This window comes from Bactrocera neohumeralis, chromosome 3 (genome assembly GCF_024586455.1).
Source record: "Bactrocera neohumeralis isolate Rockhampton chromosome 3, APGP_CSIRO_Bneo_wtdbg2-racon-allhic-juicebox.fasta_v2, whole genome shotgun sequence".
Taxonomy (NCBI): domain Eukaryota; kingdom Metazoa; phylum Arthropoda; class Insecta; order Diptera; family Tephritidae; genus Bactrocera; species Bactrocera neohumeralis.
Genome location: NC_065920.1, coordinates 39,811,709 through 39,832,710, shown reverse-complemented (window position 1 = coordinate 39,832,710; position 21,002 = coordinate 39,811,709). Strand labels below are relative to the sequence as shown.

At 35.3% G+C, this 21,002-nt stretch overlaps 1 protein-coding gene across 5 annotated transcripts in view; it reads right to left on the bottom strand.

Annotated features, from left to right (window-relative positions):
• Positions 1–944: 944 nt before the first annotated feature.
• The window catches only part of LOC126752588 (uncharacterized), a 36,658-nt gene continuing 16,600 nt past the window's right edge, over positions 945–21,002 (bottom strand). Inside the window, exons 2-4 of one of the 5 annotated variants that reach the window (XM_050463512.1) lie at positions 20,189–20,458; positions 19,369–19,898; positions 945–2,957 (exon numbers count right to left, since the gene is read on the bottom strand). In XM_050463512.1, coding sequence (XP_050319469.1) covers positions 1,426–2,946 — 1,521 coding nt within the window. In that variant the 5' untranslated portion in view covers positions 2,947–2,957; positions 19,369–19,898; positions 20,189–20,458 and the 3' untranslated portion in view covers positions 945–1,425. Of the gene's footprint in view, positions 2,958–6,094; positions 6,298–19,368; positions 20,459–21,002 lie in introns of those variants that run through there. The other 4 variants (XM_050463513.1, XM_050463511.1, XM_050463510.1 and 1 more) reach the window with 4 other exon arrangements.

Below are 21,002 nucleotides of genomic sequence, written 5' to 3'. Positions count from 1 at the left end.
TAAACTTTTGATTTTTTTGCACCGATAACACAAACATACTGACACTTAAAACACAATAACAATATTTTTTAATCGCTAAAAATATGTCATGAAATTCACTTACTGATAGCTTCGATGCAGCCGAACTTAAAGTATTTACTCGACTTATTTTTTCTTAATTAATAAAGCTTGCGTCGATGGATTTGATATTTATACGCAAGCATTTTGAAATAACAAAATATATGGCATCAATTCTAGCGATGCCTTCTGATAGAAGCAATACGAAATTTTCAGCTTGCTTGGTGTAAGGTATACTATATGTTTATGGTTTCCTTATTTATATTTAATTTAAATTTAAAGTGCCATTTTATTAAAGCTATGTGTAAACAAAAACCATTCGCACCATTTATTATGTACTTACCCTTGACTTTGCTCTCCATACGCCTTCTTAGTTAAATATGGAAATACAAGTCATCGTTATAGTCCTCTCTATTGGATATAATTCACACTTTTATTTGTTTACTTAGTTTTAGATGCGCGAGTTTCGAGGTGGCTGACAAAACTGATGATAAAAATAAATTTACAATATTTTAGAATGCGGATAATGATTTTAGACAATCTAATAATGAGAGCAATTTTTTTGTGTTTTTTGAATAAAAAAATGTAAAATTCCACGCTAAGCTGGGTAGATATTTATTTAAAGTTCATGCTTTGCCCGTTTACTGTTGTTGTTGGGAATAACTAGCAGTAATGACAATGATAGAAATCAGTTCTAGCTTTTGGAAAGCTATTTATGCATTGAATGCGAGAAGAACTAATTCATGTGTGGTCAAAAAAGTATGACAAAAACGGTAACGCTTGGCTGGACGTCAAAATCACAGCGCAACCCGGTAGAAAAGGGTGGGTTGCGCTTCCGCTTATGAAATTATATTTTTTCAGAGCAACAAAATAAAAATTCAATTAAATTGTTTTTCTTTTTCATATTAAAAGCGTTTCGCCCTATTACTAATTGATTTATTATCGTCAATATTACATATATGTATGTGTGCTGGCAATATACAAAAACAGTTATAAAATACAATGCACACTTTTTTATAAAATATTTTTTAAAATTGTTCGAAAAATACATTCAATTTCATTTTACTCACATACTACTAAATATGTTTTTTATGTTCTAAAATAGTCATTTGTTCAGTTATTTACTTAGTTTGTGACACAGTTAGACATTTCCGTGGTTTTATGGCCAATTTGTAAGCGCTTAGGTTAATGATGATCTCTTCATTACATTTCTATTTTATGCTAAATTTCTGATTGTGTACAATTAAAAATTATTTAGTCCCGTAGCATTATGTAATTTCTATACTTAAGTATTAATTAAAAAAAAATTAGCTAAATTAAAATTAAGCATGTTGTTGGGTTGGCGGCCTTAGCCGCGCCACGTCGCTTCTATAAAAATGAGCAACTTAATATCAGTATTAGCACCGCGATGGGGAAAATCGCATAGACGGCCGTGCGCGGATGGCAAGTTGAGATCAGGTAGGTGATGTCGTCCTCTTCGTGTTCGATGCCATCGCGCGTCGGCACCTCCACGATGACCATTTCGTCGGACATAAAGCCGATGGGAAAGGTGCAGTTCGTCACATTTAAACAACCCTGCGAATCGCTTATATTGGAGTATTGAAATGTCGGCTTGTAAATGTCGAATATGGCGTGTATGTCATTGCGCACCAAATCGTTGTCGCTGTAGAATATATAATAGTAATAACCGTCCTCGGTGATCTCATGCTTGGAGAGCATACGTTGTGAGCCATTTTCAAGAAAATGCGCATTAACGCACTCGGCTGAGGGTGCGAAACCCTCCGCCAGTAATATGGTGCCGTTGAAGCAGTTGAAGAGACCCGTTTCGAAGCTTGACACCGAGTTGGATTCGTCAGTGATGGTGAAATTTATCGCATTGCCGCCATGACTATATTTGCGATCGTAAACATGTTCACGTTTGCTGCGGCGGCGCAGCTTGTACAGTTGATCATATACCTCCTGTTTCCGTTGTGCCGCCGCCGCTTGATGGCGCTGCAGAAATGCTGCATCTGAAGCGTTTGTGGCGGTTTGATGCGCTTTTGGTGAATTCTCGCGCTTTGTTAGCCTGTGTGTGGACGCAGTGGCGGGTGCATTAGTCAGTAATCTACGATTACGTAGCGAGCTCACGGAGCCCTTTTTCAATTTCTTGCCGCGTATTTTAGACGACTTCACTGTAGTTGGTTGTGTGCTATTACTTTCCAGTTTTTGTGGCGGCACGGCCAGTGCTGCAGCCGCAGCTTCTACCGCAGCTGCATTTTTAGCACGCTGGAATGCTTCTTCCTCCGCGTCTTCGCTCGAATCCTCACCGCCGTGATTCTCCTCTTCCATATTAGTGTCGACTGTTTTCTTGTCAGTCGCCACCTCATCGACCGGCACCGTGTCGCCCATTTCTCGTATATCCTCAAAGAATACCTTCACCTGCTCATGGCCATGCGCAAAGTTCGCACCCAATTTATTTTGATTGTGATCGAGTAGACCGCAAGTGTTCAGGTCACGTTGTCCTTTAACCACCAATATACGCGAGCCGTCGTAGCGTGAACAAAATTTCAGGTGCACTTTAGCGCCCTTCAACAGATAGAAGCCCCAATATTCTAATGTATCATCGGGCAGCGTCATAGATTTCTTTAGACGTATGTGTTTACGATTTGTGGAGACTTCGGGCTTGCTGCGCAACTGAAATGCATTGAAGTTGGAATTCATGCGTAGCGAATGTTGTTGACAGAATATCGAAGATATGCCATCTCGTATCTCAATTATATCCGATTCGGCGACGGGATAAATAACGTCAGCAAAGGCGGTGCGGCGTAGGTAGAGCGGTATGATTATCAATGCGGACGGCAGTATGACTATCAGTATGCAGAAGACTATCACCCGCTTCACCCCTTGCATTTTGTCAGTCTCTATGTATGGCGGGAGAGAAGAGAGATAAAATTAGATAATGAAATTTGACTGATGAAAATATTTATTTAAAAAATAACAATGATGAAGTTTTGTTTAGCTATGCGATTAGAGTAAAGCAGATGGGAAAATTTTCCAAAATTGATTAAACAAATTCAGTTATGGGTAGCTGATTGGTAACAATCAAAATCATCTCGAGACCAATAAATACTACGCATGACAAAAAATCTTTAATAAACAACTTCAACTCAAATTTAAATTAAAACTACTGTTTGGAAGCAAAAACGATAACAGTTCTCAGATGATTACAAAGTCAGTTTTTATATTTTACTAGCTTGCTTAATAACCATCTCGTCTTGAGTTTGAAAAGACTTATTTTATACATATTTTCTAACTTAGGTTAGCAGGTGAATCTTAAAGCATTTCCGGAATACCATTAAGCGATATTCACCCTCAGTCAGCGGAAAAAACTTAAATGTGACCAAAAGTCGCAAAACTATCAAGTAAATTTGCCATTGTCTTGGTTCTGATTGGTGTTATACTACTGTGCCCAAAAAATAATTTTTTGTTTAGGTTGGTAGTACTGTCAGTCACATCAGTCAGTCACTGTCATGTCAAAATATTCATTAGTGTTTGAGATACGTGTCGTTTTGTGAGCTGCTAAAAGTGAGTTTTTCGTTTTTTGCGATGTCGAAATTTGTTGAGCAAAGAATTTGCATTAAATTTTGTTTACGGAATCAATTTTCTGCTGCGGTTACGTTGAGGATGGTGCAGAAAGCCTTTGGTGATGAGGCTATGTCTAAAAAAAATGTTTACAAGTGGTATAGTGAGTTCCAAGCCGGCCGTGAACGTGTCGAAGACGAAGAGCGTCCAGGGCGACCATCAACCTCAACCGACGAAGCTCACGTTCAACAAATCAAAGATTTGGTGTTGAAAAACCGTCGATTAACAATTAGAGACCTTGCTGATAAAGTTGGCATATCGAAAGGCTCAGCCAATACCATTTTGAAGGATGTTTTGGGCCTCAAGCGCGTCAAATCTCGACTGGTACCGAAAACATTGAATTTTTTTGGAAAAAAAGGCGTCGCGTTGAAGTGTGTGAAACGATGCTTTCCGACTACCAGGGTGTCATGAAACGCATTATAACTGGCGATGAGACTTGGATCTATGCTTACGACTCCGAAACAACCGATCAATCGAGCGAATATCGTGCCAAAAGAGAGCCGAGACCAAAAAAATCGCGCCAAAGTCGCACAAAAATCAAGGTCATGTTGACTGTTTTCTTCGATTATCGTGGTGTTGTGCATTATGAATTCCTTCCAACCGGTCAAACAGTCAACAAGGAATATTATTTGAACGTTATGCGTCGTTTGCGTAACGCTATCCGCCTAAAAAGGCCGGAATTGTGGAAAGACAATTTTTGGTTTTTACACCATGATAATGCACCATCCCATACTGCCCTCGTAATTCGTGATCATTTCGCCAAAAACTCAACCCATATTATTCACCTGATCTGGCGCAGTGCGACTTCTGGCTGTTCACCAAGCTCAAAAGACCGCTCCGGGGACACCGTTTTTATACGATAGAGGAGATTCAAGCCGCAGCGAAGACGGAACTGAAGGCCATCCCGGAAAGTGTCTACAACCAGTGTTTCGTAAATTGGAAAATCCGTTGGCATAAGTGCATTGCATCGGGAGGGGATTACTTTGAAGGGGATGAAATTGATTTGGAAGAATAAATAAAGAATTTTCAAAATAAATGCAATGTCACCCAATGTTGGGCACATTAGTATGTATTGGATATACATAAATCTCAAACCAAAGGTGTAAATTAGGGGCTAATCTGATTACTCATGATGCGTCACATAGATGCTTTGCAATAAGTCCCAGTTCAGTATTCTGGCATACCCTTTGCTTTCTTCGCTTCGTTGTTAAAGTATGAATTGTCAATCAAAGCGAGGAAATTTCTATGAGAATCGGCATTTAAAATTCCGTCGGTGTGAGGGGCTTAATATGATATATTTATTGGAAAATGACATTGCAATTCGTGTGCTTCAATAATTCTTCTTCCATTTTGTGATACAGTGTTAACCGTATCTTATCGTATCTTAATCTGGAATTGCTTGAATACCATCTGAGTAGGCGGCGGACAGAGTTAAGTGTGCGGATACCAGCCGAAAAATAATTGGTTCTGTACGCTAGTACAGTATTCCTATGGTAAGATTTTCAATTTTTCGAAGTCATGCAACCCCTAACAGAAAATTATATATAACTCTTATTTTAAAGTAGTTTAAGTTGATTTAAGTTAGTTTTATTTATAGTTAAAACTGTACGATATTTATAAGAAAACGGAACGTCGAGTTTCGAATAATATGGTCACATATAGTAATCTAAATCATCCTTATTCGCTTAAATTCATTAAGGCGACTTTAAGCATATTGTCATAGAAATAAATGTATGCTTGTAAACTAGGAACTTCCTGTGTAACTTTGCATTGTTTTGTAGCGACAGAAAATTGTCTCCAATTAGTTTTGGATCTGTTCCGATTACATAGAGCCACCAGTTGTGGGCACGAAACCGGCTTTTTCGAATTTGCTCGCTGTTCTCGGATCCTTTAAGTAAGATTTCCACAAAGAATTCATCCAAGTTTCAAATAGCGACCCACATGAATATAGATTAGAAATAAGTGACAAAACGCTATATAGATAAAGAAATGGGCGTGGCCGCTGTTAAACTGATATCTAACTAAATTTCGGCATAAGTTTATGAAGCTTCACGAAATTAAACGAATTATTGCAGTATCAACGAGCTTCATATTCATAATTTAATATTTATGATTTTTTTTGTATACCAACATCCGTAACACTTCCGTCTAACATTGACTTCGTAAATAATATTAATATATTTTAAATATTTGTATTTATTTACTTAGTAACATATGTACAAACAACTGAAAAAACTTTTTGAGTTATTTGCTCTATCTTATTTGTTTATTTTGGGTGGGTTTCAAGCTGCTGTAGGCCTACTAAGTTGTCTTAAGAAACCTAAGTAAAATTTAGAACACAGATTTTTCTTTTTGACAAGTAAAACTTTGCAATTATCTCCACAAATAATTTCCTTTTCACCCATATTTTGTTTACCTTCAAAGTAATATTCGTTAATCTGCATTTTGATGCTTGTAAGTCACAAAACAGAAACCAAACGAAATTAACTGTTGAACAATTTTTTACAAATTTCAATGTATTTTTATTTTTTTTTTTTTGCACGAAAGCAATGATTTTCTTTCCTTTGCGAACCGTAGCGTGCGTTGTTCGGCAAAGCTCCGCCGACTATCATCAAAAGTCCGATTAGTACTAACCAAGTACAAAGAGTTATCAAATTATGAACTATATCAGTCTGAAAACAACAACAACAACAACAACAACAACAAAGAAACCAGCAACAACTTTTGTTTACCACTGAGAGGGTATAGAAGTTAGTTCACACCGTAGATCTCTACAAACAGGCATACCTCTTAAGCAGCAAATCGTGCACACACACATACATAAGTAAGTAAACACGGGCTGTGAGTTACGAGGAATGTGTCTATGTATGTTAATAAGATCACAGGTATTTCATTTAAAAAATCAAAGGCGTTGTAGACACAGGCTCGGCTAATGTCATTATACGCCTAAAGGAGAGCCGGCAATGCCGAACGAAGAAATGCGTTGCAAATTTTTTGCTTGACAGCGAATTTTCGATGGATCATGTGAAAGAGTGTGTGTAATGTAAGGTCCCAAGTCTATATGTGGGTTTAATAGGGGACTTAATAACATATGTTTGAAAACAAAACTTCTTTCTAAATCTAGTGAGATGGTCAGCAAATGTATTATTTGAACAATTAGACGTTTTTAACAGAAATTTAAAAGTATGGAGAAAAACTATACATACATATGTATTGTAATAAAAAACTTATAGCTTACTTATTTTATACTATTTATTTCAATTATTTCGTTTTATATTGGGTAGTCGAAAAAGTCTCTTTGTGTTTCGTCAATAGATGTCGTTGCAGTCGTTAGAAAAGTGAGAGTTTAAGCTTCATTTAACCAAAAAATAAAAATAAAATTCGAGAAAGTTCAGAAGAAGTTACAGCTGTGCAAAAATGAATGAAAATAATGAAGAAATTCGAAATATTTTGAAATTTTTGTATAAAAATGGAAGAATGGCACGCAAGCCACAAACGAAATTTATAAAGTTTACGGAGACGATGTTGTATCAGTTCGTGCAGCACAACAATGGTTCGCTCGCTTCCGTTCTGGAAATTTCGAAATTTCGACTTACACTGATGAAAGTTTTACACTGAAGGAATAATGTCTCTAGCGGGAAAACGGCAAAAAGTGGTCGACCAAAATAGTGCATATTTGTTCATTTATTTATTGGTGTAAATATAAAAAAAATATGTTGAAGATTAGAAATACGAAAAGACTTTTTCGACTACCCAATATTTAGTATTTTCCCGACATTATTTGTGATTTTAATGATGACACAGTTAGCCATGGATGGCCTTGAGTTCGCTGTCAGTGCGTTCGAAATAAAGCAAGGTAGAAACAACTAAGAATTTTCTCCTCCACTGTCCACTGTAGAAAATTATTAAGGAGTATTGTTAAATAATTTGTTTAAAAAATGAGAATCAGGGTGCAACAGCCTGAACAGGGTATATTAAATTTCCCACGAAGTTCGTAAAGTCATCAGTGTGACGAACTGAGTTTATTTAGCCGTGTCCCTCAATCCGGATGTCTGTATATACAGCAGTGGCGTAGCTACAACTTCGGGCGCCCGGGGCCAAGGATGTTTTGCCGCCCCCTTTATCTACCTACCTACAAGTTTCATGAGGTGGTTCGAACAAAAGTGAATTTAATTTGAAATACCTTCGATATTAAGTATATAAAACTTAGGAACTAGAAGCCACGCTAATTTTGAAGTTCCACAATTCTCACAATACGGTTTTTGAGGAAATTGATAGTAAATTTACAAGACATCTTATGAAAAGCCATAGAAAAAACCCATTTTCTCCCTATATCTTTTACGCTTTGCAGGAATTTTTGCCTGAATTGGAGTTTTTAAATACCATTTTGCCGCCCCCAAGACGTTGCGCCCGGGGCGACGGCCCCCTTTCTTGAATTTCAGCTCAGTTCGTTTCTTATGTTTTCCTATCAAGCTGAGACAATTTTATCTATAGTACATACAGGCATATAAATATAATAATAATTATTATAATTTGTTATACAAACATAAGTATGTATAAAGATGACGTTTTCCGTCCGCATAGATTATCTCTTGAGAGGCAAAACGTGAGTGCCTTATCTATTGCTCTTGTTTGCAAACATTTCACCTATTCATACATACATACATACATATATACATACGTACACATTTAAATACATAGCATTTTTGCGCAGCTTCATCAAATTCTTCCCTTTAATCAAATCAAAATTGTCTCGCAAATAAAAAAAACAGAACAAAAACAACTGCGTGTACTTGTGCTTAGTTAAGGCTGGCACTGATAATATTCGTTTTCGCTCTTTGACAATATTTACTTTATAATTAACAAGTTAGAATTCTATGAATAATTTTAGAGCAAACACACATCCGTTTGTTTACCTCAGCATTGGCACATTTATAAGCACCTGCACATATACATACATACATTCTTACAAGCATACACACACATATGTGTAGATATGTTTGCTTTAATTTAATATTGAGATCTCACTCAGTGGAAAAAACTGGCTGACACTTAATCAGCAGCGCGAAATAGAGTAGTTTGGTTGAAACTAAGAGCTGAGATGTTTATAAATACCTTATCAAGCAACAAAAACAATAAGTATAATTAGAAATAAAAAATACAATTTATGGTCAGCAAAACACGAGTTCACGCGATCAATGCCTGTTTATTGCAAAACGTTTCTGAAATTGGACAACCTGCTTTGATAACTGTATATGTATGGTACAAGTACAATAAAACTTGTGTTTTTAAATTACGACCTCCGAAACTGATAAGACGTACTTAAGTGTGTGCATGTGTGCGGGCTAAAAACGTGATCACTTTTTTATAGAAATTAAAAACGGCAAAGACACATAAATAATTAAGAACAAATAAAAGGTGCACGGCTTTTCTAAGAGACTCATCCCTTTAGTTTCAAGCAATTTTTTCTGTCTAAAACTAGTTTGTGGCTACGCTCAGTAAACTCATTTGCTAATATGAAGAAAGAACTAAGTTTGAGTGGGCACAAATGATGAAAAATTTACCAGAAAAGTATAAAGAGCATATTTTACTGCCGGAAGCTTTGAATTATTAATCGAGTTAATTGATCTTTTTCAAAGTGAATGTAAAATTACGGTGCGGAAGTAAAAGAGCGTTGAAAATATAGAGTTAAAATTATTTTTGAGGGCTGTCACGTGTTTAAATCATTTAATCAAAATAAATTGATAAGATAAAATGAATATTAAGGAAAAAAACAGCATTAACTCAACTATCACACCCTTCACAAATAAAAAAGTTTTCCATACAAAAACTTGCTTTTGATGGGTCAGCTTGTATGGCAGATACATATATTTATGTATGTTATAATGGTCCGATCTAAAAACTTCTTCGGAAATTGAGCGTTGCCTTGGGCAAAAATCATTATATTAGGTACACTCGTGGCCACGCAAATCTTACCACTAAAAATTTTCAAGTATTGTGCATATTTGACTATACATACTTTATAGCGGTACCTTTTGCGGTATAGATATTTTTTATTTAGAAATAAGTTAATGACATGTTCTTAATCAAAAATATTAAAATTTAAAAACAAAAACACAATCAGCTATAGATAAATCAATTGAAAGATAGTGAGCTTTACAAAATGAGCTCGAAATGTAAGAGACTGACATGCGATCAAAACATTTTATTTTTTACTTTAATTTCATTTACACTATAATTGAAATTAATATTTTATTTAATTTTTTTTAATTGAAACACGAAGTTTAGTCGGTGTATCATTTTAAAAACAATAAAATCGGCCGCTTTTGTATAAGCACAGAAAAGCTGGTTGTGTTTTACTCATTAACCGTAATAAATTAAAAACTATAATTATAATTAGATAATATAATTTAGTTTACTTATGCTTACTAAAAACATAAAAAAAAACAAAATTTAAGAAAATCCCGAACGAACGAAAAAGTCCGAAAAAAAATTTAAGAAATTATAGTGGTAAGGTTTGCGTGGCCACGAGTATACATACATATATATAGGGGCTGAAGGAAGTATTGATCCGCTTTTGTCCATGTTTGGCACAAAGACATATTATGGTAAGCAAAAAAGAGGCTCTCTGAATGTCATTAATATTTATGTGTGGTATTACAAGGATCATTCCAAAGTAAACAGGACTTTTTGAATCTAACGCCCCCTGGTGGCGCCATCTACATACATACATATATGTCGACTCTGCTAACTTTATCGATTGTCCAATTTCATGACACTTCATTGATTGGAAGTGAAGTTATTGCGTTTTAAGTGTCAGTATGTTTGAGTTATCGGTGCGAAAATGAGCTTCGAACAAAGAGCCAACATAAAATTTTGTTTTAAAAATAGTAAAACTTTTACCGAAACATTTCAATTGATAAAACAAGTTTATGGCGATGATTGACTATCCCGTAGCAGAGTGCACGAGTGGTTTCAACGTTTGCAAAGTGGTCGTGAGGACATACATAAATGACGATCAACATGTGGGCCAATCAAATTCCGTGATCACCGGAAATCCAATCGAAACTGTGAGTGAATTCATCAAAAATCAGCCGAAATCAGCATTGAAATTCATGGAAATGAAATTGAACATCTCCAAAACATCGATTTATCGCATTTTGACCGAACATTTGGGCTTACTGATGATGAACGATTGACTGACGATCAAAAATTGCTCAGAATCCAACTTTCGATTCGATGCTTGTGACCGATTATTTAACCAAAAATCACATTTTAACCATTAACCACTCCCCGTATTCACCTGATATGGCACCGTGCATACTGGCCAACGAGCTAAAACACTCGTTCGACATGCTTTTTGCAAAAAGCTATATTGAAGCAGAAAGAGACTATTTTGAATAAAATAAATTGATTTTGCCGAAAAAACCATTTGTTCGGTTTTTTTTAAGTCCTGTTTACTTTGGAACGCACCTTGTATTATATTTCACATATTATATTAGGGCATACCACTCAAATAGTATTCCTTATTGACAGTTTGTCTGGTCGGAAGGAATTTGGAGTTCACCATACGTCGACAATCGAAGAAACGTTCAACATAACCATGATTTTTGATCTACATTAACGTAGCTTTTTCTGCTTCAGCTCACCACGATATTTGGCTCATTAGTCATCTGTTTCCGGGTCGTAAACATAGATCCAAGACTCATCGCCATTCATGACGTCCTAGTAGCCGGAAAATATTTATTCACAGATGTTAACGCTATACTGTTTTTAAAAATTAGTGATTTTAGAATTTTTCTTACGCCGAAATTATCTTTCAAAATGGTTTCCACTGATCCTTTCCTTATTCCAACGATGCCAGTAAGATCTCTGACTGTTTCATCGATTCTTAAGCACCAATTTCATTGACGTTTTGATCATCAGTTGTTGATGGCCGCCTTAAATGTGGTTCGTCGTCAACGCGTTTTCGGCCTTCTTTGAATAGTTTGTATCAATGAAACACATTTGCTCTTGCTCGCGACAAGCAATTGTCACCGAAAGCCAAAAATTTGGTAGAAATCTGTCTATTATGTTACTAAAATTTTGAATTCGGGAAAAAGTTGAAGATGGCTATCGTCAATTTATTCACCGATTCCTATACATCTTATCAGTGCCCACATTACTTTATAATTAAATGCTTTTGAAATTGGTATTTCTTTAGTGAGTTATCACATTTTTTGTAATTTTCAACAAGATCGTTAGTCTATAGAGGTTGGGATTGGTTCTGAGGAAGTTGGGTAAATATAGCAAAGCACAGATGACCCCTTATTTCGGTTTCCTTTACCAAATTATAGGTGAGTAGCTTAATTTTAGGCCTAATTGTAACACTTTATAACCTTTCAATAACGGCGTGGCAATAGTCCAATTTCGTTCATCTACAATACAGGGTTTGTCCGGAAAGTAATAGGACTGATTTTCTTCCGCCGCTACTGTACTTCGGAGTATGCGCGCACCGACTGGATTCGGTAAAGGGCGTTCCTAGCTAATGAACGAGCGGCTGGTCAGTTGTTTCCGAGCACCTGGAGAATCAGGACAAACATTTTCGCGCGACGTGTTTCTGTGAGTGGTGCAAGCCGAAAATGCAAACATGCAGCGTTCGTTACGCGATTAAATTCGATGTGAAACTCGGTAAATCTGCGACAGAGACGTTTGATATGATCAAGCAGGCTTACCCAGATGTTTCTTTAGCAAGAAGTGGTGTATTTCGATGGCACCAGGCCTTTTTGGAGGGCCGGGAAGAGGTCGCTAATGAAGACCGTTCTGGGAGATCTGCGACTTCGACAAACACCGACAATATAAATCGTGTGCGTAAAGTTTTGAACTCAGACCGTCGACTAAGTATGCGTTTAATTGACCAGCTGTTAAATTTATCAAAATCTGTGATTCATGACATTGTGACGGAGCTCTTGAACATGCGCAAGGTGTGCGCGAATATGATCCCAAAAGTGCTCACTGACGACCAGAAATTGCGGCGAGTGGAAGTTGCCAAGAAAATTTGAACATGTACGAAAGTGAACTCCAATATTTGAATAACGTAATCACAGGTGACTAGTCATGGATCTTTGAGTATGATCTCGAGACAAAGAGGCAATCATCCGAGTGGCACACGCCGGCAGAGGGGATCCAAGCAGCACGCATATCGGCTCTCAAGGCTATTCCAGAGAATGCCTTCCGTGACGCCTTCAATGCTTGAAAATGGCGCTGGCACCGTTGTATCAACGCAAAAGGAGTTTATTTTGAAAGTTTTTAAAAAATTTGTTCAATTTTTTTTTTTTAATCGACTCAGTGCTATTACTTTCCGGACAGACCCTGTACCTTTATTGAGATATTTCGCATAACTTGTCTCATCATCCTGCTTATTTTTAACTATATACTAGACTTTCGGGTAACTTCTTATCTCATTTTCAACTTATTTCGATTTTTAATCAATTACTTTTTCGTGATTTTTTCCTGTTTGCTTCTATACAATTTCGAAACCTATCAAAATTAAAGATATACTTGATGTCCATACATACATTATACTACGGAGATGCGATCGTGGCATCGTTAGTCGTTTTTGTGATTTCGAGTATTGCGTAAATGAGTATTTCTTCAACGAAATTAGTGCGTCAAAGATTCTGCAGGGCTCCAATGTAAATTAAATGTGGTTTATTTAATAAATTATTACTCGTATACCTAGAATAGGGTTTAGTACACTAAGGCAAGTAGTTTGTATCACCCCAAAAGAAACGTCGACCTATTAAATAAATATGTATATATAAATAATCAACTGAACGAACTGAAACACAGAATATGTAGTAAACTTTTTCGTTTGACGAGATATCTTCACCAAATTTGGCTTGTATTGTTGCGCAAGGCAACGATGCTGTGAAGAAATTGTTCAGATCGGACTACTAAGGCAATAGCTGACAACAACAAACTAACCGATCAAAATTATGTGTTATTGTTCCTGTAAGGAATATTTCAGAACGATATTGTAGCTTCGCTGAAACTGAAGTTCACATTTTTCCTTTTTTATAAAGTAATTTTGAGTGTAATGTGAACACATCTTTACTTTCAAGCATGTCGATATTATGTAATGAGCACAGTCTAAAAGATGAATGAAACCAATCACACTTGAAAAGCTTAACACCAAACTTACGCAAATCAATTTACTGAATGCACTTTTCATTATGTAGATATGCAAAGTAAGTACAATTCAAGTGAAACCTCAAACTGGTTCCGTTTGGTAACCGCGAAACCGGCCCCTTACGTATATTAAGAGTTTGTTTTCGTCATATTCAATAAATCTCCAGGTTTAATCACACAATTAAATTCATATTGTGTAACCGTAATTATATTGCATTCCACTTCGCTTTATTTATTCTTAAGTGTTATTGAGTGATTCAACAGCCACTAAAGAGTTAAGTATCTATATATTCCCAGCGAATAACAATAATACTGTTAATTAATTAAGTTTTGAATATGAAATTTATTTCAAGAGGAACTTATCAAAAGCACTCATCTTTATATAAAGTTAAACATGAGTTCAAGGTGGTGTTTACAGATTAATAATTGCAACTAATACAAAAAGAAAAACCCTAATCAGTGCAGGAAAAGCAATCTGGTGGTTGTTTCATTACTCTTTAGCTATCGATTTTACAAATCAAGATACCGATAACAACAGCATAATCGTGGATAAATCGTTGGACGATATTAAATCTAAAATAAACTCGTGGAATATAGAAAAAGGAGCCCTTTAGAGCAGTTTTCTTTTGATATCGTAAATTATAACCAAAGATAACTTTACCATAACATGGAATAACAATTTTGCTTGCAAAAGGATTATTTAACTAACCTCCGGTTAATTCGATCATTGTAAATGTTATAGGAAACAAGAAAAAAACGTTAACTTCGGCTGCCCCGAAGCTAATATACCCTTCACAGCTGCATTTCTTTTAGTAACTATGTGTTCAGTTTGTATGGCAGCTATATGCTATAGTGAGCCGATCTGAACAATTTCTTCCGATATTACATTATTTCTATGAACAATAACTCATACCAAATTTCGTGAAGATATATCGTCAAATGAGGAAGCATTTGATTCCGATCATATAGGGGTCCGATATCGGCCGTTCCGACAAATGAGCAGCTTCTTGAAGAGAAAATGACGTTTGCAAAATTTCAAAACGATATCTTAAAAACTGAGGGACTACTTCGTATATATATAGACCGTCAGACATACAGATGGACATGGATAAATCGACTCAGCTCAACATACTAATCATTTATATACATACATATGTATATACTTTATAGGGTCTCCGACGCTTCCTTCTGGGTGTTACAAACTTCGTGGCAAACTTAATATACCCTGCTCAGGTTATAAAAATTTACTTAAGTTGCATAAAAGGTTTATACATAACCGCTGCAACGGTTATTTTTGCTTTTTTTACGATTGCTTTTTTTCGTTTTTGCTTGTTTATATTTTTAAGGATAATTTTTGTTTAAACATTTTTGGCATATCTCTTAATGATTCTTTCAGCTAAGCAGAGTGCTGGACCTTCATTGATACTTTTTGAGTGAGTTGAAAACTTTAAATTATCGACTGGTTTTTTGGTTATATTCAGATTAACGCTTCCATTTCAACTGTCATCTATCTCATAATTAACACAATGACTGTAAGAAGTACACCCACAAAGTAACGCATTCAAGGTTAACTTGCCCTTTTCCTACATAAGTAAAAACCTGATTATTTTCGATGTGTGACATTTCACTCTAACGTGTTAGCGAGTCATTGTTCATTTGTTACATGTACATATAGTATATATGTATATATATACATACATTGTATATATTTATAGAGCACACACCTTGCGTCACTACATTGTCGATAAATTGCGAAAATACTTGTAATTTATATAGATATTAATAGGTGTGTAAGCATGAAACCAACCTAATTAGACAAACCACCAACTGATCAAACAAATAAAAAAACATTAGGGTGCAACATTTGAACGGAAAATATTTTGCTACAAACACAGACAAATTTTGGAAATCATATAATTGAAAACTTACTAATAAAGGGTAGGTATAACCTACAGCAATGTCAAAAATTCCAATATAATGGGAAATATCCAGATAAGGACGAATAAGGAACTGAGAATGAACGCATGTTCCAAGGTAAATATATGGTTTAGGAAATGGACAAAAATTAAAGAAAAACGAATGTAGAAAAATAATTTTAAATAGAGATAATTTGTATTTATTTATATAGGATTGATACATACACTTGCGGTCAATTAATCCGCACCACCAAATATAATTGAAATAAGATCACCTGATTAATTTTTTTTAATAAAATTATAATAATAGGGCCATTTTTATTTGTTTGGTTCTGTTTAGCAACTCCATATTTCATTATTTGTCATAAGTGTTCAATTGGGTTTAAAACTAGAGAATTTCCAGGCCAATCTAACCAACTAAAAAAATAAATATTCGAGCTGAATAGGATCATATACACCAATATTGTATATTTGTTTTATACAAAAATTATTTCTAATTAAAACTTACTCCTTTTGCACTATGGCATGGCGCTCACCATGGAAGATTAGGTGTTCCGTACAAAGATAGTGCTCTTCAAATGCGGATAATAAAAAAGGGAAATATTTTAGTGCATTCATCAAGGGTAAGAGGCCCCAAATCAATTGACTTTGAAGAAACTTAACTTTCTTTACTACACAGTTATCCTATCGAAATATCACATCAAGTGCTAATTGAGCCCTATAGGGCTGCACTCCTACCTACCTACAAAGTTATCATGGAACCTCTCACCACCTGAATGGCGCACGTAAACGCAAATTTAACTTAGGGTCGAATTCACAGTGATTAGTTAACCAACACTAACGGTTTAACCACCAATTTTTTATTAACAATGCTTAGTTAGCTATCAGTTAAGCCCCCAACAGAGATTGGTTAACTACTAGTCAAATAACAGCTGATGATGTAAAAGTATAATTGACAATTGCTTTCACTAATAATTTGTTGAAATGGCTTGCGAATATAATATTGAATCTGACATTCAAAGTAATATTGACATCGAGGACAATTGGAATAAAATTATAGATCCTCGCAAAAAAAATTAGTAATCGTCCAAATTTTTTCCAATGTATGACAACTTGGTTATGTACATGTATATGTATATTATGTATAACAATTTGGTTAAATTTTATATACATAAATATAAAATCTATATATAATTTTATATAGTGGTAGCAACATTGAAATCCAGAAATATGACGGTGCTGCCATATATTTCCATTAAGATAAGTATTAGTTAAACTCTACACTGTGAATACTAAGTACTAGTTAACATTTTAGTTTACCAACGGTTAACTAATAACTGCGAATTCGTCCCTAAGTAAACTAAATTTGCTCTCGTCAGACCACATAATCTGTTGGCAATCATATAAATTCCAATTCTGATACTTTCTAGTCCAATAAATTTGTGCAGTTTTCTTTTTTTGTATTAATTATTGTGTAATTTTTGTCAAGGCGTGTTCCATATAAACCCAAATCTCTAAGCCATCGGCGTATGAATTCGATACTTAAATTCACTCGGTGAAAGATTTGCAAATCCACCCTTTTAGAAAGTACACTATAATTTAGCCGCTGCAGTCAGTTCTCTGTCCTCTCAGTTGACTTTCGGGGACGACTTAACCCATTTTTACGCTCCAACACATCACTATGTTTTTTTTTTTTTTGGAAAATGCGAACAATAGTTGAATGGCTACAACCAATTTTAAGGGGTGATCTAAGTCGAGGTATTTTTTCAATATCCTTTCTATGAAAAATCACTCGTGAGTTGAGTCAATCTGTCTTGTTAGTTTTATGCAGTGTTGTTTGGCATTTCACAATGGAAATGCCTTATCTACGTTTACAAATCGTTTAAGTTTATCACGAAAATTCACGTTCGGTTAAGATGTGTTTCGTGCATTTCGCTCAACTTTTGGTCCACATAATCCGACTACTCTGCGTACTATTCGCAACACCACCACCCATTTTGAGACCCATTATTCATTATTGGATAATTTTCAACCGAATAGACCAGTCCCGCAGCTGAGAGTGTACGCGAAGAACGTGGAGAATTGATTAGGCGCCGTGCGCAGCAACTCGGACTGACGTATGGAATGAGTTGGCGCATCTTACGCCCAGTTCTTAAATTGAAAGCGTGCAAAATACAGGTTGTAGAAGTACAGAAGCCACTCGACTTTCCCAAGCAACATCGCATCGGTCTATGGGCTCTTAAAAAGCCAAATTTTATTAAGTGATGAGTCCATTTCTGGGTATGTAAACAAGCAAAGTTGCCGTATTTAGGATGAAGAGCAAACTGAAGAGGTTCATGAGCTGTCATTTCATACAGAAAAATGATTCAAAAATGATGCCGGTGAGAACCGTCAATGGCAACCGTTATTGTGGCAACCAACTGTTCGATGCCTCAAATTGCAGTTCGTGATTTCAGCGACATTTTGTTTCAACAAGACGGCGCCGATTCCCACACATCGCATCCATGAATGAATTTATTGAGAGAACACTTCGGTAAGCAGATAATTTCACGTTTTGAGCTGGTCGATTGAGATAACCGTCCGAGAGAGATGGTCTTCAAAAAAAATCCTAAAGAATGTGCTTTCGAATGATAATAAACATTCCTCATTAAATTTAAAGTTTTTGTGTGTTTTCTTTAAAAATGTAGGGTATCTCGAAATGGATCACCCTATTAGCTGACATCTAATGCCAATATACGATTGTTTTTGATCACGCGATAATTTCTTCTGATTATTTGACATTTTGAACAACTTTTCAAATACACAATCAAAACGTGACTATAACTGAACAGTATGCAACCCAATTTCATAAGAAATAATTTATTTTCCATTGCCTGCTAGATCTAACAGATTTTGTTTTTAATTTACCGTTATATAGTCTACAAAAGTGGTGGTGCGTTTTTATTGACCACAAGTGTATTTCTAAATAAACAATCTTTAACACTTCTAGGTTCGAGTCTTTTCGGTTCACAATTCACGATTATTTATGTATGTATGTCAATAAAACCCTTTTTTATCGTAGAAGAACCTATTTTTGCAGTAAACAAATATAACTAACAATAACTTTCTTTTATTTAGTAGCATTGAAAATAACAGATTAAAACGCCGGAAACCCTATAAAATGGACATATGTATATGCAAATGATCAGCACGACGAGCTGAGTCAATTTTGTCATGTCTGCCGTTCCGTCCGCCCGTTTCTCCAAGGTTTAGGGGTTATGGTCTGAACTTTTGCAAATGTCCTTATCCCCAAAGAAGCTGCTCATTTGTCGGCAGCGCCGATATCGAAAAACTATACCATATAAAATACAATAAAAATATTGGGCCCACCCTAATGCACAGGTGCACAACTATAAGTGTAACGCCTTTAATTTTCATTACACAAAATGTTAAGTCACCGATAGTGTGTTATGAATTTCAAATGGTGCCTAAACAGCGGTTGGTGTTGTGAAACGAAAACGCAAGGGTGTTTTCTAATGAAGACTTTTGTTTTTGCTTGTTATCATTAGCGACTTAGTAAATATTATACACATCATTTGATGTAACTTAGGTGCTTAATACTTACAATGTTTTTGCTGTCGTTGCTTTAGAACTAAGTACAACGATTGTCACTAAATCGAGCTATTGTTGTTGTCGCCCTCGTTGTGGTTTTTGCTTGTGTTATCGCTAATTTTCTGTTATCGCAATATTTCTTGATGTTTTTGTTGCGTACAAGTCGTCGGCCATATAAGCAATACATATGGATGGCTGGGTGGCTAAGTTATGGCGCAACGATTCTATTTCGTTTGGTTATTTTCGTATTTATTTTTTTATTTTTTGGCGGACTGAAAGTGTGGTTATGCTTAGTTTCACAATTATCCAGTGTTTTATTTTAGCAGTGAAGTGAATGAGGTATTTTAAAAATTAGATTTGTAAGAGTCAAAAGACTTTTTTTTGAATATTTTATTTCTTTTTAAGTTTAAAAAGCACATTTTCAATTTATTATTTTAAAATTTCAAGCTTCAGTTTTGGGTAAAGAGTTGTGTGTTGAGGGTCAGCATGGCGGGTTGTAGTTAAGACACGACTGCAGTGCATGGCATGGAAAAACACTAGACTCTTCACAGTTATAAATATAAAATAATTTTTTAAATATTCTATGCAATCAACTTCGCTTTTGTCTCATCTGCCACAATGCATTGCAGTGCTTTCATGACATGCCATACATACTTATGTACATACATATGAATGTATGCATTTGCATGAATACTGTGGAGACAAGGGTGTAATGTGCGCTGATTTCATTACATTCAGTTCTGTCAACAATCATTTAATACGCATTTATAATTCATAATTTTGTACAGATAGCAAACCAAATGTCTAGTTGACACGGAAGTTGGTCCACTCACGTACACCACTGCTCTTAATTGCAGCTTCACTAATAACGTTTCGCTTTTTCTAATAAAACTCAGGGGTTGGCAAACGATTTGATATTACTTTACAAGAATTTTAATCACACTTTTCATACGAAATTTTCATATTTCACTTCACTTTCTATCACACTACATTGAACTCAATTTAATGGCGTGAAAATTCAATTTGCTTCTTTACACCTCAATCCATCCGCACTGCATTGCGTTAAAAGTCCACCGTTTCCCCCAACGAGATAATGTGCAAACCTCAGTATATACAGTAATAAACCTTTTCTTTGTTTACATACATATACTCACCTCTAGAAAATCTTAGGGTGTTGTGTTACACTTTTTTTGCTACTTTCATGGTAATCAAGGTGTTGTGTTAGCATTTAAACTACATATAAATTTTAAATTTTGATGACCGAGACTTTAAAAGATATTAAATAATGCAAGTGTTTACGTTATTTAAGTGATTATATTGAATTACTTTGCATATCTGTTCAATTTTATTGGGATATTAGTTGTTGTTTAATGTTAAATCAGTTGTTGTTTTTTTTGTGCAATTTTTAAACACGCTTCAAGTATTTCCAAATTTTTGTATGCAGTAGGATACAATCCTGGGTGGTAATTTGTCGTTTGACATATACAAATTGACAACTCGTTAGCCGTTATAGGAAAACATCAATTGGAAATTGAGTTTGAAAAGAAAGATATGTCGAAGTTTTTAATAAGAATACATATTAGTGTTAATAATAAAGTTTATATTAAAAATTGTAGAGCCTTTTTATTGCTGCGAAAATTCACAACC